At 40.6% G+C, this 17,214-nt stretch overlaps 1 protein-coding gene across 1 annotated transcript; it reads left to right on the top strand.

The window, feature by feature from the left end:
* The first annotated feature begins 11,017 nt into the window (after positions 1–11,017).
* frrs1l (ferric-chelate reductase 1-like) lies at positions 11,018–16,582 on the top strand. Its single transcript, XM_074682637.1, has 5 exons — positions 11,018–11,577; positions 12,018–12,102; positions 12,351–12,489; positions 14,918–15,164; positions 15,248–16,582. The coding sequence occupies exons 1-5, from the start codon at positions 11,373–11,375 to the stop codon at positions 15,418–15,420; spliced, it is 849 nt and encodes a 282-aa protein (XP_074538738.1). The 5' UTR covers positions 11,018–11,372; the 3' UTR covers positions 15,421–16,582.
* The last annotated feature ends 632 nt before the right edge of the window (positions 16,583–17,214 follow it).

Raw genomic sequence — 17,214 nt, 5'->3', positions numbered from 1 at the left:
ATTCTACCCTCCGTGCCTGCTTGCTAGCAGCTGGAGCTGCTACGTGAGACTACGACAGGCTGTAAGTGTGAGTGACAAGGGGAGAATTTCCGCAGCTGTAGCTGCTTAATTGGTGAAAAGAGAGAGAATCTTTAAACACAATGCTCGTTGTTTTTAAGAAAGGTAAACTCGTTGGGGATTGATACAGCCTCTGGATCAGTCCAGAACAACTGACTGTAAAACTGAGAAGTTGCTCCGGTGGAGGGTTATACTTCAAGATCGCTGATTGGCTCATTTCACTGTCAATCAAAAAGGGATTCAGCCTCAGACAGATCATCCAATCATCATGCAGAAGCCCAGCATCCAGGCCAGCCCACTGCCTCATAGACCCCCAGAGATGCTGAGCATCCGAGGGCGGGACAAAGCCCAGCGTTTGTCAAATGACCGTCAAGTTTCCACAGTGGAACAACCCACTCTATGCTTCCCCGCTGAGGTCAGAAGACGCTCAGCATCCGACTGTGTGAAAGCGCTGAGACGCTGCGGGGATGAATGAGACGGCCAGTTATCTGTGATAGGTAGCTGATTCTGAACAAAAGATGAAGGAATTCTAGCGCATATTTTGACAATGAAATGTACACTCAGCAGAACATATCACCACTTTTTTGGCGACATTTTAGGGGAAGCTGAGCTTCCCTTGCAGTCTTAGAGCAATCGCCACTGCTTCTTACCTATCTTACCTTTTAGTTGCTAGGCGCTGCCCAAGTAGCTGCCTGTTGCAGCAGCTCTCTCTTCTTTGTCCTTTTCTTGTAATTTTTTTCATCTCTTTTTCCTCATCTTTGTATTTGGAGTAGATCATTACTTTGTATGGTTCATTGTTGGTCATGGACACCAAACTTTTTGTGGCTTCAGCGATATTTTTACTACTTTTCTCCTGTGTTTGTCTGGAGATCCTACATGTAACCATGGCTGCATTGTTTACATGTGAAATTAGCTGTTAGCAGCTTGTAGCATGTCAATGCTAACTAGTGTAAGGCTTGATGATTTCCTTCAAGGTGAGGAGGAGGAGGGGAGGACGACGTGGACCTGTCCTTCCATCCATTGTTGGGAACGTGGGATCTAGCTCCGGTGGAATGGACGAGCTAGCCGTGCTAGCCCAGCGGCAGAGGGGCTGCCGGAGGGCAGAGTGGCATCGTGCTGTTCACGGACGTGGCTGACAGAGCTGACATCGGACGCCGGAGCTTCGCCTGCTGTGAGCAGACAGGATCCAGGAGACACACTTGCAGAGACTGAACAGACTGTTGGGGAGGCTCAGTCCTGGACCCTGTGGAGGTGGAGACTGGCTGGGCTGGAGTGGTGGACGGGCTATCGTCATCTATTTTCTCGTGGACCTTTTTGTACTTTCTATACACTTTCTTACTTTTGTTTTCTTGATTGCTGCTGTGACTCCTGAATTTCCCCTTTGGGATAAATAAAGTATTTTCTATTCTATTCTATGCTAGTCTACCTTTCTAAGACAGGGGACCTCTGATTTCACCCCTAAATGATTTTGGAAAGGCGTACCTTCTTTTTTGACGTATCTCTACCTGCTCTGTATGATGTGACCTCCATCAGTCACAATCTGACTGATAACAGTATCAGTGGCATAAGTTCTTCCATGAACGTATTGAGTTTTAAAGGTACCCCAATGTTTAGTTTGGCCCAGAAGACATACGAAGATGACAAAAAATGTTCTGTTTTCATTCTTTTACTATTTGAAAGTTATGTCCCAGACAGGCATCTGCCCCAACCAGCACACATACACACACACACACACACACACACACACACACACACACACACACACACACACACACACACACACACACACACACACACACACACACACACACACACACACACACAACACACTCTTTCAAACATCCTGGCTCCTTGGTTGCTCTTCCTGTAGCAGCAGGGTGAAGCAGGGGGATGAAGCCTGGATGAGGGGATGAGGGAGAGAGGAGAAAGGAAGAGGCAACAGGAGAACAGACCTCCTGCTGAACTTGGCTCTTTTCCAGCTCTCATTCATCTCGAGATCAGCTGTGAGTCACTCAGTCACACTGGGTTTAAACAAACACATTAACATCTGAGTGAACGTTTCATGGGCTTTCACTGGTGCACACACACCCACATGCTGTCATCACATAAAACACACCCACACATGCGCACGTGCACCTAACAATGGCACACTTTATCACCCTGGGTGTTTCTGACCTGCTGCATTTGTTCTGGTTTGAAGGAGCATTTGTTGGAGCTCGGGTGGGAAATAGGCCGTGCACCATGATCTTAGTAGACCAGTGGCCAGGTTTACCCCCCAAAAACACCTGCACTCCCCTGTAGGTACGACCCTACAGTGCCACACGGGACAAGCCGAGCAGATCCCGCACAGCTGGGGAGGATAACCCCCCGTGATTACATTCACAGGGGTGAGTGTCAATCACGCTGTCTGCCTGAATGTGTGTGTGTGTCTGCATGTGTGAGACAATGCCCCCTGATTGTTGATGCAAGTTTGCTTTATGTACAACTATGCAATCTTAATGTGTGTGTATGTGTGTGTGTGTGCCCGGTGCCCAGTGATGGCCTGTTAGATTGAGCTGTCAGTCCGTAGGCAGCAGATGAAGATTAATGGAGCGTGCAAACAATAAGAGGCTGGCAATGATCATAAATATGCTAATGGCCATTATCAATACACACTCACTGACATAAATAAGAGAGTGTGTGTGTGTAATTTGTGTTTGTGTGTGTGTGTGTACAGTGTTCATGCATAGAGTATCTGGGATATGAGGTGATTCAGGTTACTTGAGTTAAAATCATTCTCCCTCCCTTCGGGATTCATCGCAAAAAAGGTGCACACACACACACACGCTCACTCACACACACACATTTCCAGAGCAGCAGTGTGTTGGCAGAGTGATGGACGGGAGACACGGGCGTCTCATGTTTTATGTTCGGGTTGGCAAAAGGGAGGGCTCATTGAGTAGATGACATGATTGGTGTCGCATTAAAATGTGTTTATTTAGCGTGTGTGTGTGTGTGCGCGTGTGTGTGTGTGTTGAGGTGTGAGAAGGGCAGTGGTAAGTGATGATGTCTGTGCCAAGCCTCTGATTAAGAGTACAGGTTCAGCTAATGGCACAATGAGGGGCTGATTAAGAGAGGAAGAAGAGGTGAAAAAAAGAGATAAAAGGGAAGGATGGACAGATCTATTCACTGAACTGATGATGGGGCTCTTTGTTGTCTCATCCCATTCTGCCGTCCTCTGGGGTCCTTCCTGTGTCTGCAGCATACACTCATTTTTTAAATGAAAAACCTCTTTCTTTATTTCTCTTCCGCCTCCCCCTCCATCCTCTTTTTCTCCCTCGCCGCCCATCTGGGTCACACGGCATAAAAGAGAAACACAAGGGCCTCTGAGTCACCTGAAAACACACTTTTTAACCTCTTACCTACTTTAAGCCCCCCTCTGTGCCCTCTCCTGCTGCCTCCCTGCTCTACCAGGGTCTGCAGCGTCCACTGGGACATGCTGGGTGAGCTCACAGGGCCTTACGACCTTCTGTGTCCTTTAAACATGTATACACACACACACACACTCACAAACACACACTTTCCACGGGATCCTGATGGAGAGTGTAATTTGTGTGGCAGGTTGGCGATGGATGGAGCATGTAATATAGACATAGGGAAGTGGTTATGATCGGAGCTAATGAGCTCACAGGGGACACTGGGATGGAGGAGGCTGGGCAATGGCAGGTTGGGTTCAGATACGCTCCTCCAGAGGGCCCCTGCTGAGCAGAGGCCCTCGTGGTCCTGCGGGGATTTGTTTGGGTACAAGTGTGAATGTGTCTGGGCTGTTCCTGTTTGAAAGTCCCTGTGGTCATTAGGCATTTATTCTGCTGAGCTGGTTGGATGGAGGCAACTGAGCAATTTGTTGTGGCCTGTTTGAATTTTTGAGATTTTGCGACCTTACAGAGGTGTGTGTTAACCTCGCAGATGAAAACCCCTGTCCCTGGTTATCGTTCCTGATCATTTGGCTGAGTTTTGCTGTTTAGGGCAACAGTTACAAAACAGTTTTGAGTCTATTGTGGTCTCAATGAAGTCCCCATTCCCCCACATGTTTTTATATCTACTATGTCAAGGGTCTTCAACCTGCGGCTCTGGAGCCTCATGTGGCTCTTTGACTCCTTTACAGTGGCTCCTTATAGCTTTAAAATATTATTGCAATAAAGAATTTTTCATTTTTCATACAGAGGGTGTTGATGATTAAAGACACTGACACTAAATAAAATCATGTATCTGAAAAGGTTTCTTTCTTTTTTTTTTTTTTAGATTATTACAAACTTTTTGACATTTTTTTAAATGTTGGATAAAAAAATTAAAATCTTCTTGGAATTTCTGCAAATTTTTGCAAATTATTTGAATTTCATTTTTTTGCAAATTTTTCAATTTATTTTTTTTGCAAATTTATAAAATTTTGAAAAAAAAATTAAAATGTTTTGAAAATTTCTTTTTTTTTTTTACTTTCAAATTTTTTCATTTTTTTTGGCAAATTTATGAAATTAATAAAATTACAAATTTATGATTATTGTTTTTATTTTTTATTTTGCAAATTTGTTAAATATAAAAAATCTTAATACAATATACAATGTACAATTTTATAAACAAAAACCCTTCCCTATATTTTACCATGTTAAGAATTTTTTTTATTACTTTTTTTGTCTTTGCTCTGAAGATAAAGTAAATTTTGTGGCTCCAGAACAACTTCAATCCAGGTGAGCTGAGGGAAAATGGCTCTCATGAAAGTATAGGTTGCAGACCCCTGTACTATGTCAAAAAGCTAAGATCAAACTTCTCCAATCACAGCTTATCTTCCATTCTCCATTGAATAACAATAGACCCCAAACAACTGCAAACTGTTCTTACCCTGTAACACATTACAGTTTAAAGGAGAGCAAAAGATTTGTAAATAATCTAACTGAATTAAAAATGTACTTTGTGCTTAACTCATTGTTTATTCATTTATTCATCTGTTTGTTTTGAGTGTGCATTATTTACCATATTTATGCAGCAGCCACTTTCCTCTGACATCTTGCTCAGTGTGGGAAGCTCCAAAGCTGTTATAATGTCACACCTCACAACTCTAATGTAGAATATCTGAGTATCATTGTTACTAAATCGCTCCATGATTAATGAAAGTCAGTGACTCTAATGTGATGACTGACATTAATGGATGTCATAAACCCTCTGTAGGTGTGAATAAGTGGCATAAACGATATATGTTGATGAAATCAGTGTGTAACACATTTCAAAGCCAACGCAAGCTACTTCCTAGCTAAGTGGTACATATGCTAGTTGATGGAGAAATGTTGAAACTGCTGCTTTACAGGTATCAGTGCTTGTAAAATTTGAGACATAGGCAGTTGTGTGGTTTTTTTTTTTTAAGATTTGGCAGGAGCTCTAAATTTATACAACTTAAACCCTGAAACGCTGCTCTGCAACATTAACCCAGCCTTTGAACGGCCCACCCTGAGCATGTTAGGAAATGTGCAAATATGATCCGATGAGCACAATGTGCTACTCAGGCACAGAAAACTCATAGTAACTCAGTGCTAATCGCTAAAGCTGTGGGTGTGTGTGAACAGGTGTGTGTGACAGTGTGTCATTCAGTGTGTCTCATTACCATGCATGGTGTGTCAGTGTTGTCCAGCAGGCTGAGCCTTCGTGCAGGGCTCCAGGGGAGAGTTATAGATTACTGGCCGGAGCAGGCAGAGGGCCAGGGGAGTCGCTAGAGCCTAGACCCCGAGAACTGTAGGCAGGGCACGGCTCTCAGCTCATCAGCCCCTCTCTGGAGACTGCGGAGCTTAACCTGGAGTAAGGCTCTGATTAACCAGACTAATGACATGGCCCCCAGCTCCCACTGCCCAGCACCATAATCACTGCTTAAGGCCCAGCCAGTCGGCACGTCTCTATGGAGCGGGCAGTGTCACAGCTTTATGGATAAGTCTACTGACAACAAGCAGTTTAAGTCGGCTGTCAATATGAGCTCTGAGAGTTGAGATCCGAGAGAGGCTGGAATGAGATCAAATACATTCACAGCTTCAATAATTTTTCTGTTTGTCAACTGTGTGTGTGTGTGTGTGTGTGTGTGTGTGTGTGTGTGTACGTGTGTGTGTGAGTCTGCATGTGTGTCTCTGTATTTGTGTGTGTCACCACAGTTGGAGATGTTTAATGAGTGCTGATCGATGCCTCATATGTGTTGTCTTATCTCTAAAGCAAACATTTCATCAGCACAACGGAACCTCTCAGCCTTTGGTACACACTGAGACCCCAACAGTCAAACTGCACAAACAAAAAGATGTATGCAAATGAGAGGCAGAGACAGACATGCTATTGTTCAAATCCCACCAGCCAACAAGCAGAATCAGCAAACTCCAGTGGAGATGCGTGCCTCTTCAGGGTCTCAGTGGGTGTGAGGGTGTGGGTGGGGTGGAGGTGCACATGCTCCGCAGACAGACAGAAGATGCCGATAGTGCTTACTGTCCTCTGAGAGTAAAGTGATTTCTGACACCTCCTAAATGAAGCCCTGGGGGTGGGGGGGCCTGGAGCTAGATCACAGGCCTGCTTTATGTCTGTTTGTGAGACGGTTAGAGACAGAGGTAATAGCTTGACGTTTTGAGGAGAGTCGAGTCAATAAGTGATCTCGCCACTCTTGAATGGAGAATGAGGAGAGGTTTCTTCATTCGAGGTGAGATGTCAAAATAAAGTAAAACCTTCAGGTTTGTGTCTCTGTGAGGGAACAACATGATACCTGTGCAATCCTGTTTCACATGAGTTATCAGCCATGAAACCCCACAGAGAATATGAACAAAGGGACTGAGGTGAAGAGATGTTTTTAATTTTAGGGCACATTCTAGAAAAAATACTTAACATTCCCCTTTTAAAACATCAAGAGGAGCACACTTTAACTCTGTGTCTCAGATTTTTATTTATCTATGTTATGCTTGTTAATTTAATTTCTATTTCTTCCCCTTTGTGTGTATCTCCATCAATCTTCAAAACCTTTTTTGGTCTGACTTAATACATCATCTAACTTTAAAAAGGTCACAGATATTTTTGTCTGCATACATACAGGCTCAGGGGTTACCTAAAAGTTACAAGGCACTGTCCAAAATAATGTGTTAATGAGTGATAAATACACATTTTGTTCATAAATACCAGCTTAATGGAGGACATGGTAGATCTCCAGCTGTGCCTCATGTGTAATGAACTATCCAATAAAGTAATGGAGTAAAGTAAGAGTATCTTCAAGAATCTTCAGAAAATACCATATAAAATATGTTTTTTTTATAAAGACCACCGGTTTAATTATATTTTTTACTTCTTGAGGAGGGGAAACTGATGTCTTGTTTTGTGATATCATCAAAACATTTTGTTATGATAGAGAGTAAATGTAAAATCAGTGCCCATCTACGAACTGCAAAGCGAACAAAATCAGCAAAGTCATTAATTCAGTGTATTAACAATGATCTCCGAAAGCTGTCAAGGTATTTTCCCATACAGAAACTACAGCCTTTCCATATTAAAATATGAGTTATGCTTAATAGATTTGAGAAGGATGACTTGATGTTTTTCAAGTTTTGGGGCTTTTATGCTTTAACTTCAGTGTCAGAGCAGCGGTAGAGGAGTGGGCTGTGGAGAGGAAGAGTGGGTTTGGTTCAGAGCAAAACTTTCCTGCTCACATGATTTGTAATTTGACCACTGAGCTAAACTTGCATATGTTTTTTTTCCTGTTAAATAACACTGCTTACTCATGTACAGAATAAAATCAATGTGGAGATCAGAGCCTTTGTCCACATGGGGTGTGACACAAACTGTAATTTCTTCACAAGGGCTCGAAAAAAAAATTTTTAGAGAAAAAAACTTTTTTTTTTTTACATTCTAAAAATTTTGAATAATTCTAGCTTGACATGAGAAGCCCTGATTCAGACTTATATATGAACCTGTAGAGTGTTTTGATAACTTTACTTTGGCTGAGGGAAACTAGGCCTTTCATTAACAGTCTGAGTGAAACCATACATACCACTGCAGGTGTCTACAAAAACAAAAACAAACAAACAAAAAAACAAACAAATCTATAGAATTTTTTTCTGTCGATATGTGTTGGTGTGAGTTGGTGTGTGTGTTGGTTTGTCTTAACAAGTTCAGGTTGGAGGCTGAGCGGCAGACAGATCCATGCCTGCGCTTACAGCAGCTGTGTTTCTGAATGGATCCAGCAGCCATTGTTCTCCTGTCACTAACTCGTCTCTCAGGCCCCGGAGACACACCGCTGACATTTACCAGATATCCCCCCCACACACCTTCCCCTCTGTCCCCCCTTCCTCCCGCTTCTGCCTCACCCCTCCTCATTGCTTCTCTCCCACAATATCCTTCCTCTCTCCTTTCTCATTCTTTCTCTCTATTGCTTCCATCAAGTCCCTCGCTCATTCTCTCTTTCTGTCACTTCATCTCTCTGTGTGTGATGTGCAGGAACTGGTGTGTGTGTGTCTGTGTGTGTGTGTGTGTGCGAGACGGTGTAAGTGTTTGTGTAAATGAGTGGCCCTTTAAGGCTATTAAGATAAGATTGGTACGCCCAGAGTCCCTCATTACCCAGCAAGCATCACCCCCTACACAGAATGGTAATTGGGAAGGAGAGAGGGGGGAGAGGGTGGGATGAGGGGGTGGGGGGTGGGGGGTTAATAGGAGGATAAACGAGAGATAATTGGGTGGATTGAGAACAAGAGTGATTGATCAGGCTGATTTGTGTCTGCACAGAGCCACGTTGTGAGGCGTGGAAGGGTTAAAGGTCACACACTCTTGTATGTATGTACACACATGTCTGTGCACACCCATAATACAGGAAACACACGTTTTACATGCATGAGTGGATGCTCTTTGGACCTTGGATGGATCAGTTAAAATTAAAAGCAAAGATGCAGAGATGAAAAGTTATCCTGAGCCTTTATGTTGCATTATTTTTGTATCAGCCTTAAATAAATCAGACTCATTATGTCATGTTTAAGTACTTTGGTTAAATTCAACATGTGAGCACTTGTATGTTAACATGGTTGTCAATCACCTCCAATCTCTCAAACGGTCACTGTTGTCTTTTACATTTATGTTCTCTGTTTCACACAGTGTGACACCAGCATCACCTACAGGTTACACAGTCAAACAACAAACTGATGTCTCCACGCTTAAAATCTTAAATATGGATAAGAAAAACACTCTTCAGTAAAAGACTGGAAAATTATTTTCCATTTATTATTAAGTTTCTTTATTTCTTTTGGATTGCTCTGATGAAACATTAAATACTGACAGACCTGTATGATGGCTTTGAAGAGGAATAGATGTAAATTTTTTTACAAGATTTTTTGCATTAAACTACAGCTCTGTATATCTTTAGGCAGACTAAGTAAATTTGCTTAAATGGACAAAAATCCAGTATCAAAATATCAGTTTTACTTTCAGCGCTAACATTCTGAAATAGAAACTATAATGTTTATTCCTTTTGAAAGATAAAATGATCTTTTTAATTATATCAGATAAATGATTTTAATTTAAATTTGAATTATTGAGACAAAGTTCAATGCTCATAATCCACTCATCAAACAGCTGATGCCATAAAGAAAACACATTTTACTCAAGTAACATAAGTTTTACGAGGCATCTATTGATGAAGCCTCCACAGAACTCCAGCATACTACAACTGTTAAAGTGAGTTTCAGTTAAAGAGAAAGTTACTTGGTAGCCCAAGACAACTCTCACCCTGCCTGCACAAGAGGTTCAAACTGTGGTGTAGATTACCATCTAGTGGCAGGACTGTGAACAACCAGGGACAGAGAGGTGTTGGGCTACCCTTCAGTGAAGGGTGGAGGTAGATTAATTCTTCTAAAACATGCCACTTTTATATTTAAACCAAGAAAACAATCATGTAAATTAATAAACAAGCTGTATATTACTACAGAAGTTTCACAACACCGTTAGTTCATTCTAGGGCTACTAATTAATGTGGCAAAGGCATAAGGAATTGTAATTTGCTCATTAAGCAACTGTACACTGACTTGTACAGTCATTATCAGGCAGATCCCCACAGCTGAAACATATAGTGAGACTCAAGGAAGATTTTGACAAAGTTTAACATTACATAGTATGACTGATTTCAATAGTTTTAGAAAAACATCATTTTAAAATTCTACTGAGGAATTACCCTAGTGTTTCACTGTAGTTAAAGTTTCTGTGACAAACCTTTGGTTTTTGATGATTTTGGTGCCTCCAGTGGAAAAAGCTGTTTTAGCAGGCTGCAATTAATCACTTTGTCTGATGACTACCCCCTGTTAGTGGCCTCAGGCATTAAAAATAATTACACAGAAATATTCACTCTTCAGGTTTATGTTCTTGTTTGTTTTTAAAGTTTCTATATTCCTGGTGATAAATGATTGAGCAGATGAAACCATCAGAGTAAGATTTAATTCTAATGTCTACTTCCCTTCAGTCAGAGTCAGACAAGGTGAATAACAGCACCAATATAAAGAAACAAATCTGCCTTTGTTTATATGTCCACAGCAAAACCTTCCCATGGGTTGATATAGAAGACTTGAATGAATATTTTTCATGTGCAGATAAAGTCAATAAGTAAATGATAAGTACTGTTTTGTTAACAGGTGTTACAAAGATTAAGCTATTTTAAGCAGTCTTTTAGATCAGCATAAAAGGAGTCACGGTAGCTTTGAAAGTCCTGTGATTGTTTTTTTTCCCCCAACAGTTTTCATTCTGTCATAGTTAAGTTATTAAGGGTCTGGGTTTCGTGTTGACTCCAAATCTCTGTCGGATCTAGTGGACTGTTTTCACAACACTAATGCCTCAGTGTGTATGGGGCAAATTGCCCAATTGATCAACCCTGATGGCAGCACGTAGCGGCTCCTGATTGGCTGCTCCTATGATAGACTGAAGAAGCAGAGAGGAGGGAGGCCGGACCAAACCATTCTTCCTCTTCGACAGAAACACCGGACTAACGCGGGGTACGATGCACTTGATTCGGATTTTACAGGGTGTTATGGTTTTGAGTCTGAATTAGATTGCAAGATTACAAATCAGGCTAATTCAAACCGGATTAGCCTTTTAACGACGCGGTCACTGGCGTTTAATCCCCGTGAACATCCCTGAGCATCAGCATCCAAACAAGCACTTAGGATGCGGAGAGTATTTTGGTGACGCTGCGATGGACACCTACGAAGAAATGCGAAAAATCGCGTGTAATAGATTTGATTTCAGGTTTTTAATTCGTTTTAACGTCGTTTGTAAATAAAATTCCAACGTCGGAAGCCATGATTTTCCTCCGGAGGATGCTGCAGCTGTCCGTGCTGCTGCTCCACTGTGGATGGTTGGGGGTCGCGCCGAGCCCTACCGATGAGGGAGCACTTCGGGCCGGCCAAGGCGAGCACGGAGAGCCGGGCCACCAGGAGACTCACAAGGACTCTTACAGCACTTTCGCATCCGAGTTCCTGGAGTCTAGATATCTATCTGATGACGGTGAGGATGAAGCCTTTTGGTTTGCACTTTCTAGATTTCTAGCTAGATGATTTGGTTTACACTGTGAGCTCACAACAAACAAACTAAATATGCAGGAGGTGAAAGCGTAGGCCAGAGAAACAGAAACTGAGCATGTGTCGTCTATTTTGTCCTGCATTAAAACCTGCCCTCACTGTGCAAGGCCTTTCAGCACCCAGGCCAGCTCCCCTGTGAGGCTGCCCACCACCCCTCCCACTCTATCACACACACACACACACACACACACACACACACACACACACACACACACACACACACACACACACACACACACACACACACACACACACACACAGGAGAAATGAGAAAGTATAGATGACCCCCTCTCTTGACTCTAAAATAAGCTTTAATAGTTCTTATGTAAAAAACAAAATGCTAATTTTTTTTGTTTTATTTTGCAGGTTACCCGTTCCCCACTGCCCCACCAGTGGACCCCTTTGCCAAGATAAAAGTGACTGACTGTGGAGTCACCAAAGGCTGCATTAGGTGAGAGGAGGACACATCCTTTTCCTGCTCGCTCTCTGAAGTCGGAGCTCCAGAGCAGCTGTATTCCCTGAGGCGGCTCTATCCTAGAAGCTGTGTCCTGTTGAGTCTTTGATCTGTGAAACTGGGCTAATTTTTTTTAAAACAAGGACTAGTTATGTAATGTTGTGAGCTCCACCTTCTCAGCTGAAACCTGTTTTTCTCTGTTGCTTTTAGAAAAAAAGAGTGCTGATTTATCTGCTTTTGTACAGATATGGAAAGCCGGGCTGCGATGCAGAGACATGCGACTACTTCCTGAGTTATCGCCGTATTGGGACAGATGTGGAGTATGAGATGAGTGCAGACACAGATGGATGGGTGGCTGTTGGGTTCTCCTCTGACAAAAAGATGGTGAGCTGTTTCACATCCTTTCTGCCTGTACTGATAAACCCCTGAATCTTTTTAGGAGAATACACAGGGCTGGGAATCGAAAACCAGTTTCTGTTGAGAATCGATAAGAAATGTTTCAATCCATGGATATCGTTAGCCTTTGTGCTTAACGATTCCCTTATCAATTCTTTACATTGTGCCGGAGCCGTTTGGCCTTACGTCGACTAGTCTGCCGCAGCTATCTTAGCTTAGCAGTAAGATTACGTTTCCCAAGAAAAACTCTGATTCAGGATTTTCAGCTTGAAGTTTTACTGAAGAACTGCCTTCATAAAGAAATGTACATTACTCTCTCTCAGGAGATTCATCTTCAGTACATTCGAAATGGTATGAATCACCTTATTTACCAAAATAACAAAATAGCGCAAGCCTGATGCTAAGGCATATGGGAAACTGCATTGATATGCTAGCAGTTAGCATACAACAGTTTAACTTTAGCTTCAGAATAGAATTTCAACTTTTATCACAGAAACATATCACATCAACTCTTTGTAAAAAATATTGAGAATTCCAAATGTCAAAAGCTAACAGGCAACTGAAAGGCTCATGACTGACTGCATAACTATGGAAAGCTTCCAAACAACTTAAACCATTGCTATAACCACTTTGAGACACTAGATGGCCTACTTGAATCAATATATTATAACACAGTACATCAACGTCACACTGAGTGTAATTTTTACCTGTTTCTGTATAATTGTACCCAGAAATATCCAGACTCAGGGACCAATTACATTTTATTCACTTACAGTATAACTCAATTAAATGTTGACACAGAAAACCTGTAAAGTTACTTTTTGTACCAAGAAAATTCACAACAGGAATTGATAAGAGAAGCGATAAAGAATCAGATCAATATGGGCATTCGTATTGAGAAAATCTTATCAATTCCCACCCCTAAGAATACAACACTTTTATGTTCATTTTGAACAAAAAACAGTCTTTTTAACTCAACATGTTTTCATTGTTTTCTTTTGCTTTCATCACCTCCTTTTACCATATATTAAAAGCTTATAACATGGTCAGACATGTAAACTTAAAATACAGAACACAGTCCATATCAAGGGTTGTCTGATTATCAGCCTAGTTAATAATCAGTGATTATCAAGGGACTTTTCAGTAATGGCCCTTAAAACCCAACATCAATCAATCTTAGGCGTTTATCAAAATTCATGGCAGGATCAGTCCAAAGATGAATCTAAAAGTCTAAATGGCTGATTACTCTATTTGTATGGAGCATATGATGACTTGACTTTCTTATAAACTCATCTGGTTTGATCATTTTGAGGCTAAAAGTTACACAAAGGTTTGCATAACCAGTGGCATGGCTCAAATGCTGATTTGGCTACATTGGTGGAGTAGGCCCTTGCTCTACAGAGGATGGGGTCTTTCCTGCACAATATGTGATATTGATTCTCAGTCCTGACTTGATTTGGTGTGTACAGTTTCTTTTCTCTCTCCCAAAATTTGTCTCTCTCAAGCTATGCTATTGATTCAGGGGAAAAAGACAGTCAGGGTTGTAGCTGTTGGTCAGGAGGCTGTAAACTTGCCTAAACTCTGTTTCTGTCTCTGTCTACATTGACTGAGACATGACTACTATCTCTGAGCCTCTTCAGAAACATATGGATGGCTTTAAATTTATTTTATTTTTCTTTTAAAGTACAGTACAGAATACTTTACAGAAGTCTTCAAATTCTTTTGGCAATGATAATCTTATGTATAAGAAATATTTTTGACAATTGAAACTAGACAGGAACTCAGAGTGTATGGAGGTCGCAGATTAAAGGTTTGGGAACCACTTTATGGATGTTTGAGAGAGATTTCAGTATTTTAATAAATTTAATGAACAGTTATTTAAATAAATGAGCCAGGCACTTAAGCATTCATGATCTAATCTGTACTCATCTTGGTGGAAGTTTGATTTTGTTTTAAATTAAAACCTAATATCTATATCTATATCTATATCTATATCTATCTATCTATCTATATATATATATATATATATATATATATATATATATATATATATATATATATATATATATATATATATATATATATATTTCAACAATTATAACACTTCTACTGAGATTCACTTCCATTCCAATAAGATGTGTCGTTAATTTTGTTGTATATTACATTTTATACCTTTGATTGATATTATATTCTTATTTTCCTGTTTTCCAGATAAAAATGGTACTGAAATGAAAACTTGAGTACATTTTAACTATACAGCAGATGTAGTCACAGATATCTTGTGTCACAACTCCAGTCTATTTGTAACAGCTATTGTAGAAAACCATCTCACTGTCTTAATATTTTGTATCACAACTGAAACTTTCTTTTAGCCTTGAGTGAACCTGTTCATCTGTTTGACCTTTTGTTTGTCCAGGGTGGAGATGACGTCATGGGATGTGTTCACGATGACAATGGACGTGTGCGCATTCATCACTTCTACAACGTGGGCCAGTGGGCCAAAGAGATAAAGAGGAACCCTGCAAGAGATGAAGAGGGCATCTTTGAGAACAACCGGGTGACCTGCCGCTTCAAGCGACCATTATACGTTCCCAGAGAGGAAACACTTGTGGATTTACACCTGTCTTGGTATTACCTGTTTGCATGGGGACCTGCCATCCAAGGTAACTTATGGAACTGAAGCACAAAGTTGGCTGGGTTTGTTGTCTTTATGACATCTCATACATTGTTTTACCTTTTCTCATAGGTTCCATCACAAGGCATGACATCGACAGTCCACCTGTCAGCGACCACATGATCAGTATCTATAAATATGAAGACATTTTCATGCCCTCTACAGCCTACCAGACCTTCAACTCTCCCCTCTGCTTACTGCTCATTGTAGCTCTCACCTTCTATCTACTGATGGGAACGCCGTAATGAAGAGCAGCAGGGGAGACTGAAAAAAGGGAAGAGAAAGCAGCAATAAACAAAGTTGCCATTCTGTCTGATGCCACATCCCAGTGCATCCCATGCACAGATATATTAAACACAATAGACAGTATATATTTATTACTCAGAAACTAGGCAAAGTAAACCTGTACTGTAGAGGATTCATGTACTACTGCTGGTACAAACACACGGTCTGATGTAAGAGTAGTATTATAGTGAAAGCAAACTAATTATTTTCAGTATTCACAATAGCTTCCAAGTTATAAAAAGTATGAGGACAACACATGCCAATAACTAAACATCACAAGTCTTTAAAAACTGCATGCACAAGGAGATCTGGGAAAGAGCTCAAAGGGTCCACTGTTACTGGAGAAGAGAAGACAGAGCCTCATGTTGAACTTGGCTACAACAGAAAGGATCTCTGGGGGACGAAGAAATAAAGCAGCTCTCAGCTGTTTGCAATGGCTCTTCCTGTCTTTTTACCCTTTATGTTTACAGTTTTATCATCCATTCAAAACTGCAGAAGAATGATGGTTCACGTCCTTGTTTTTACCATAACAGCATGTACTTGCCAGGGTTTGAACTACTTACTGAATTATGCATTACTCTGTCAAAGGTTTTAAGATTTTTCCTAGTTTTAAGCACTGATAAACTCTTGGTTCATCACAGTTTCCACTTTTTTTGTGTGTGTCTCAACCAGTGTTCGTTATCGCAGCACCGTGGCTGTGTTTCATGCAGAGAGAAAGAGACTGCATCATGATGTACTATTGCCTATACAAGCAATAACACTCAACAAGAGGACACTGTGGAGGAAAGAGCTGTTTTCTTGGACTTGGATGAATTTCTTCTCTAAGTGTAGCTTTTTGATCTGTTAGGAGAATAGATGAATATGTTAAAATGCCTCTCTGAAAAAATGTGCCATGATTGCATTTATCCACAGAAAACCTTTTAATAAATAAAAGTTTAAAAGTAAACACTAACAATGCTGTGCATGAACAGAGCTGTGATCGTCAACCTTTGTGAAGGTATGAGATGTTTTAAAAATATATATCTTCATTCAGGGCTGTAACTACCTACCATCAACGACACACATATTGTCTTCTGCTTAATCTGAATGCACAGTCTGGAAAATTAAATTTATATTTCACTATGTTTGAGTTTTTTTTATTGTTTTGTCTTTTTCCATTTTTGTTAAAATTTGAAAAAAGAAAACAGGGAGGGAAACGGTCTACCGGACTAGCAGCTACCGACCACTTTTAGTTCATAATCATTTTGAAATGCTGACTCAGCATTTCAACATATTGTTCTCCTACTTTATTCTTAAACTTCTTCCTCGACTTCTTTCTCTTCTTCTTTTTCTTCTTCTTCTTCTTCTTCAAAATTTTCCATACATTTTTTGGCAGTTTTCACAGCCTTCAAATTTTCACCACTTTTTTAATTTTCAACTTTTAAACTATTCAGCTTGTTAAGGAAATGTGCACTTTGTCTTTTCACTTTTCAAACACTTAAACTTTTTGACTTATTTCACTTGTTCAAAAAAAAAAAAAATCCATCTGAAATGAATAGGACACTTCAGCTTCTCCCTCTAACTCTCCTTCAATTTTAAGAAGCTGTAAACTTTAGTTTACTTCCACTTACAGACTTCATTTTGGTTTTAAAATGTTCACTGACCTTTCCACTACTTGTATTTAAGGTAACTTTTTTAATATTTTCAACTATTTTTGAGATTTAACTGTTTAAGCAACACCACCTTCTGTTAGAGTGGGGATCATCTCCAGCTAG

Source organism: Halichoeres trimaculatus, unplaced genomic scaffold (genome assembly GCF_033239565.1).
Source record: "Halichoeres trimaculatus isolate MK-OKI-2021-1 unplaced genomic scaffold, fHalTri1.1 fHalTri1_scaffold_12, whole genome shotgun sequence".
Lineage (NCBI taxonomy): Eukaryota > Metazoa > Chordata > Actinopteri > Labriformes > Labridae > Halichoeres > Halichoeres trimaculatus.
The sequence above is the reverse complement of the archived record's forward strand: the minus strand, read 5'-3'. Positions and strand labels throughout refer to the sequence as shown.

What these genes read in the sequence shown, in the direction of transcription:
- frrs1l (XM_074682637.1), top strand. Translation starts at nt 11,373, where the DNA reads ATGATTTTCCTCCGGAGGATGCTGCAGCTGTCCGTGCTGCTGCTCCAC. An exon ending in GTCACCAAAGGCTGCATTAG is followed by an intron (nt 12,103 to 12,350) that starts GTGAGAGGAGGA and finishes GCTTTTGTACAG; the next exon opens with ATATGGAAAGCCGGGCTGCG. An exon ending in TCTCCTCTGACAAAAAGATG is followed by an intron (nt 12,490 to 14,917) that starts GTGAGCTGTTTC and finishes TTGTTTGTCCAG; the next exon opens with GGTGGAGATGACGTCATGGG.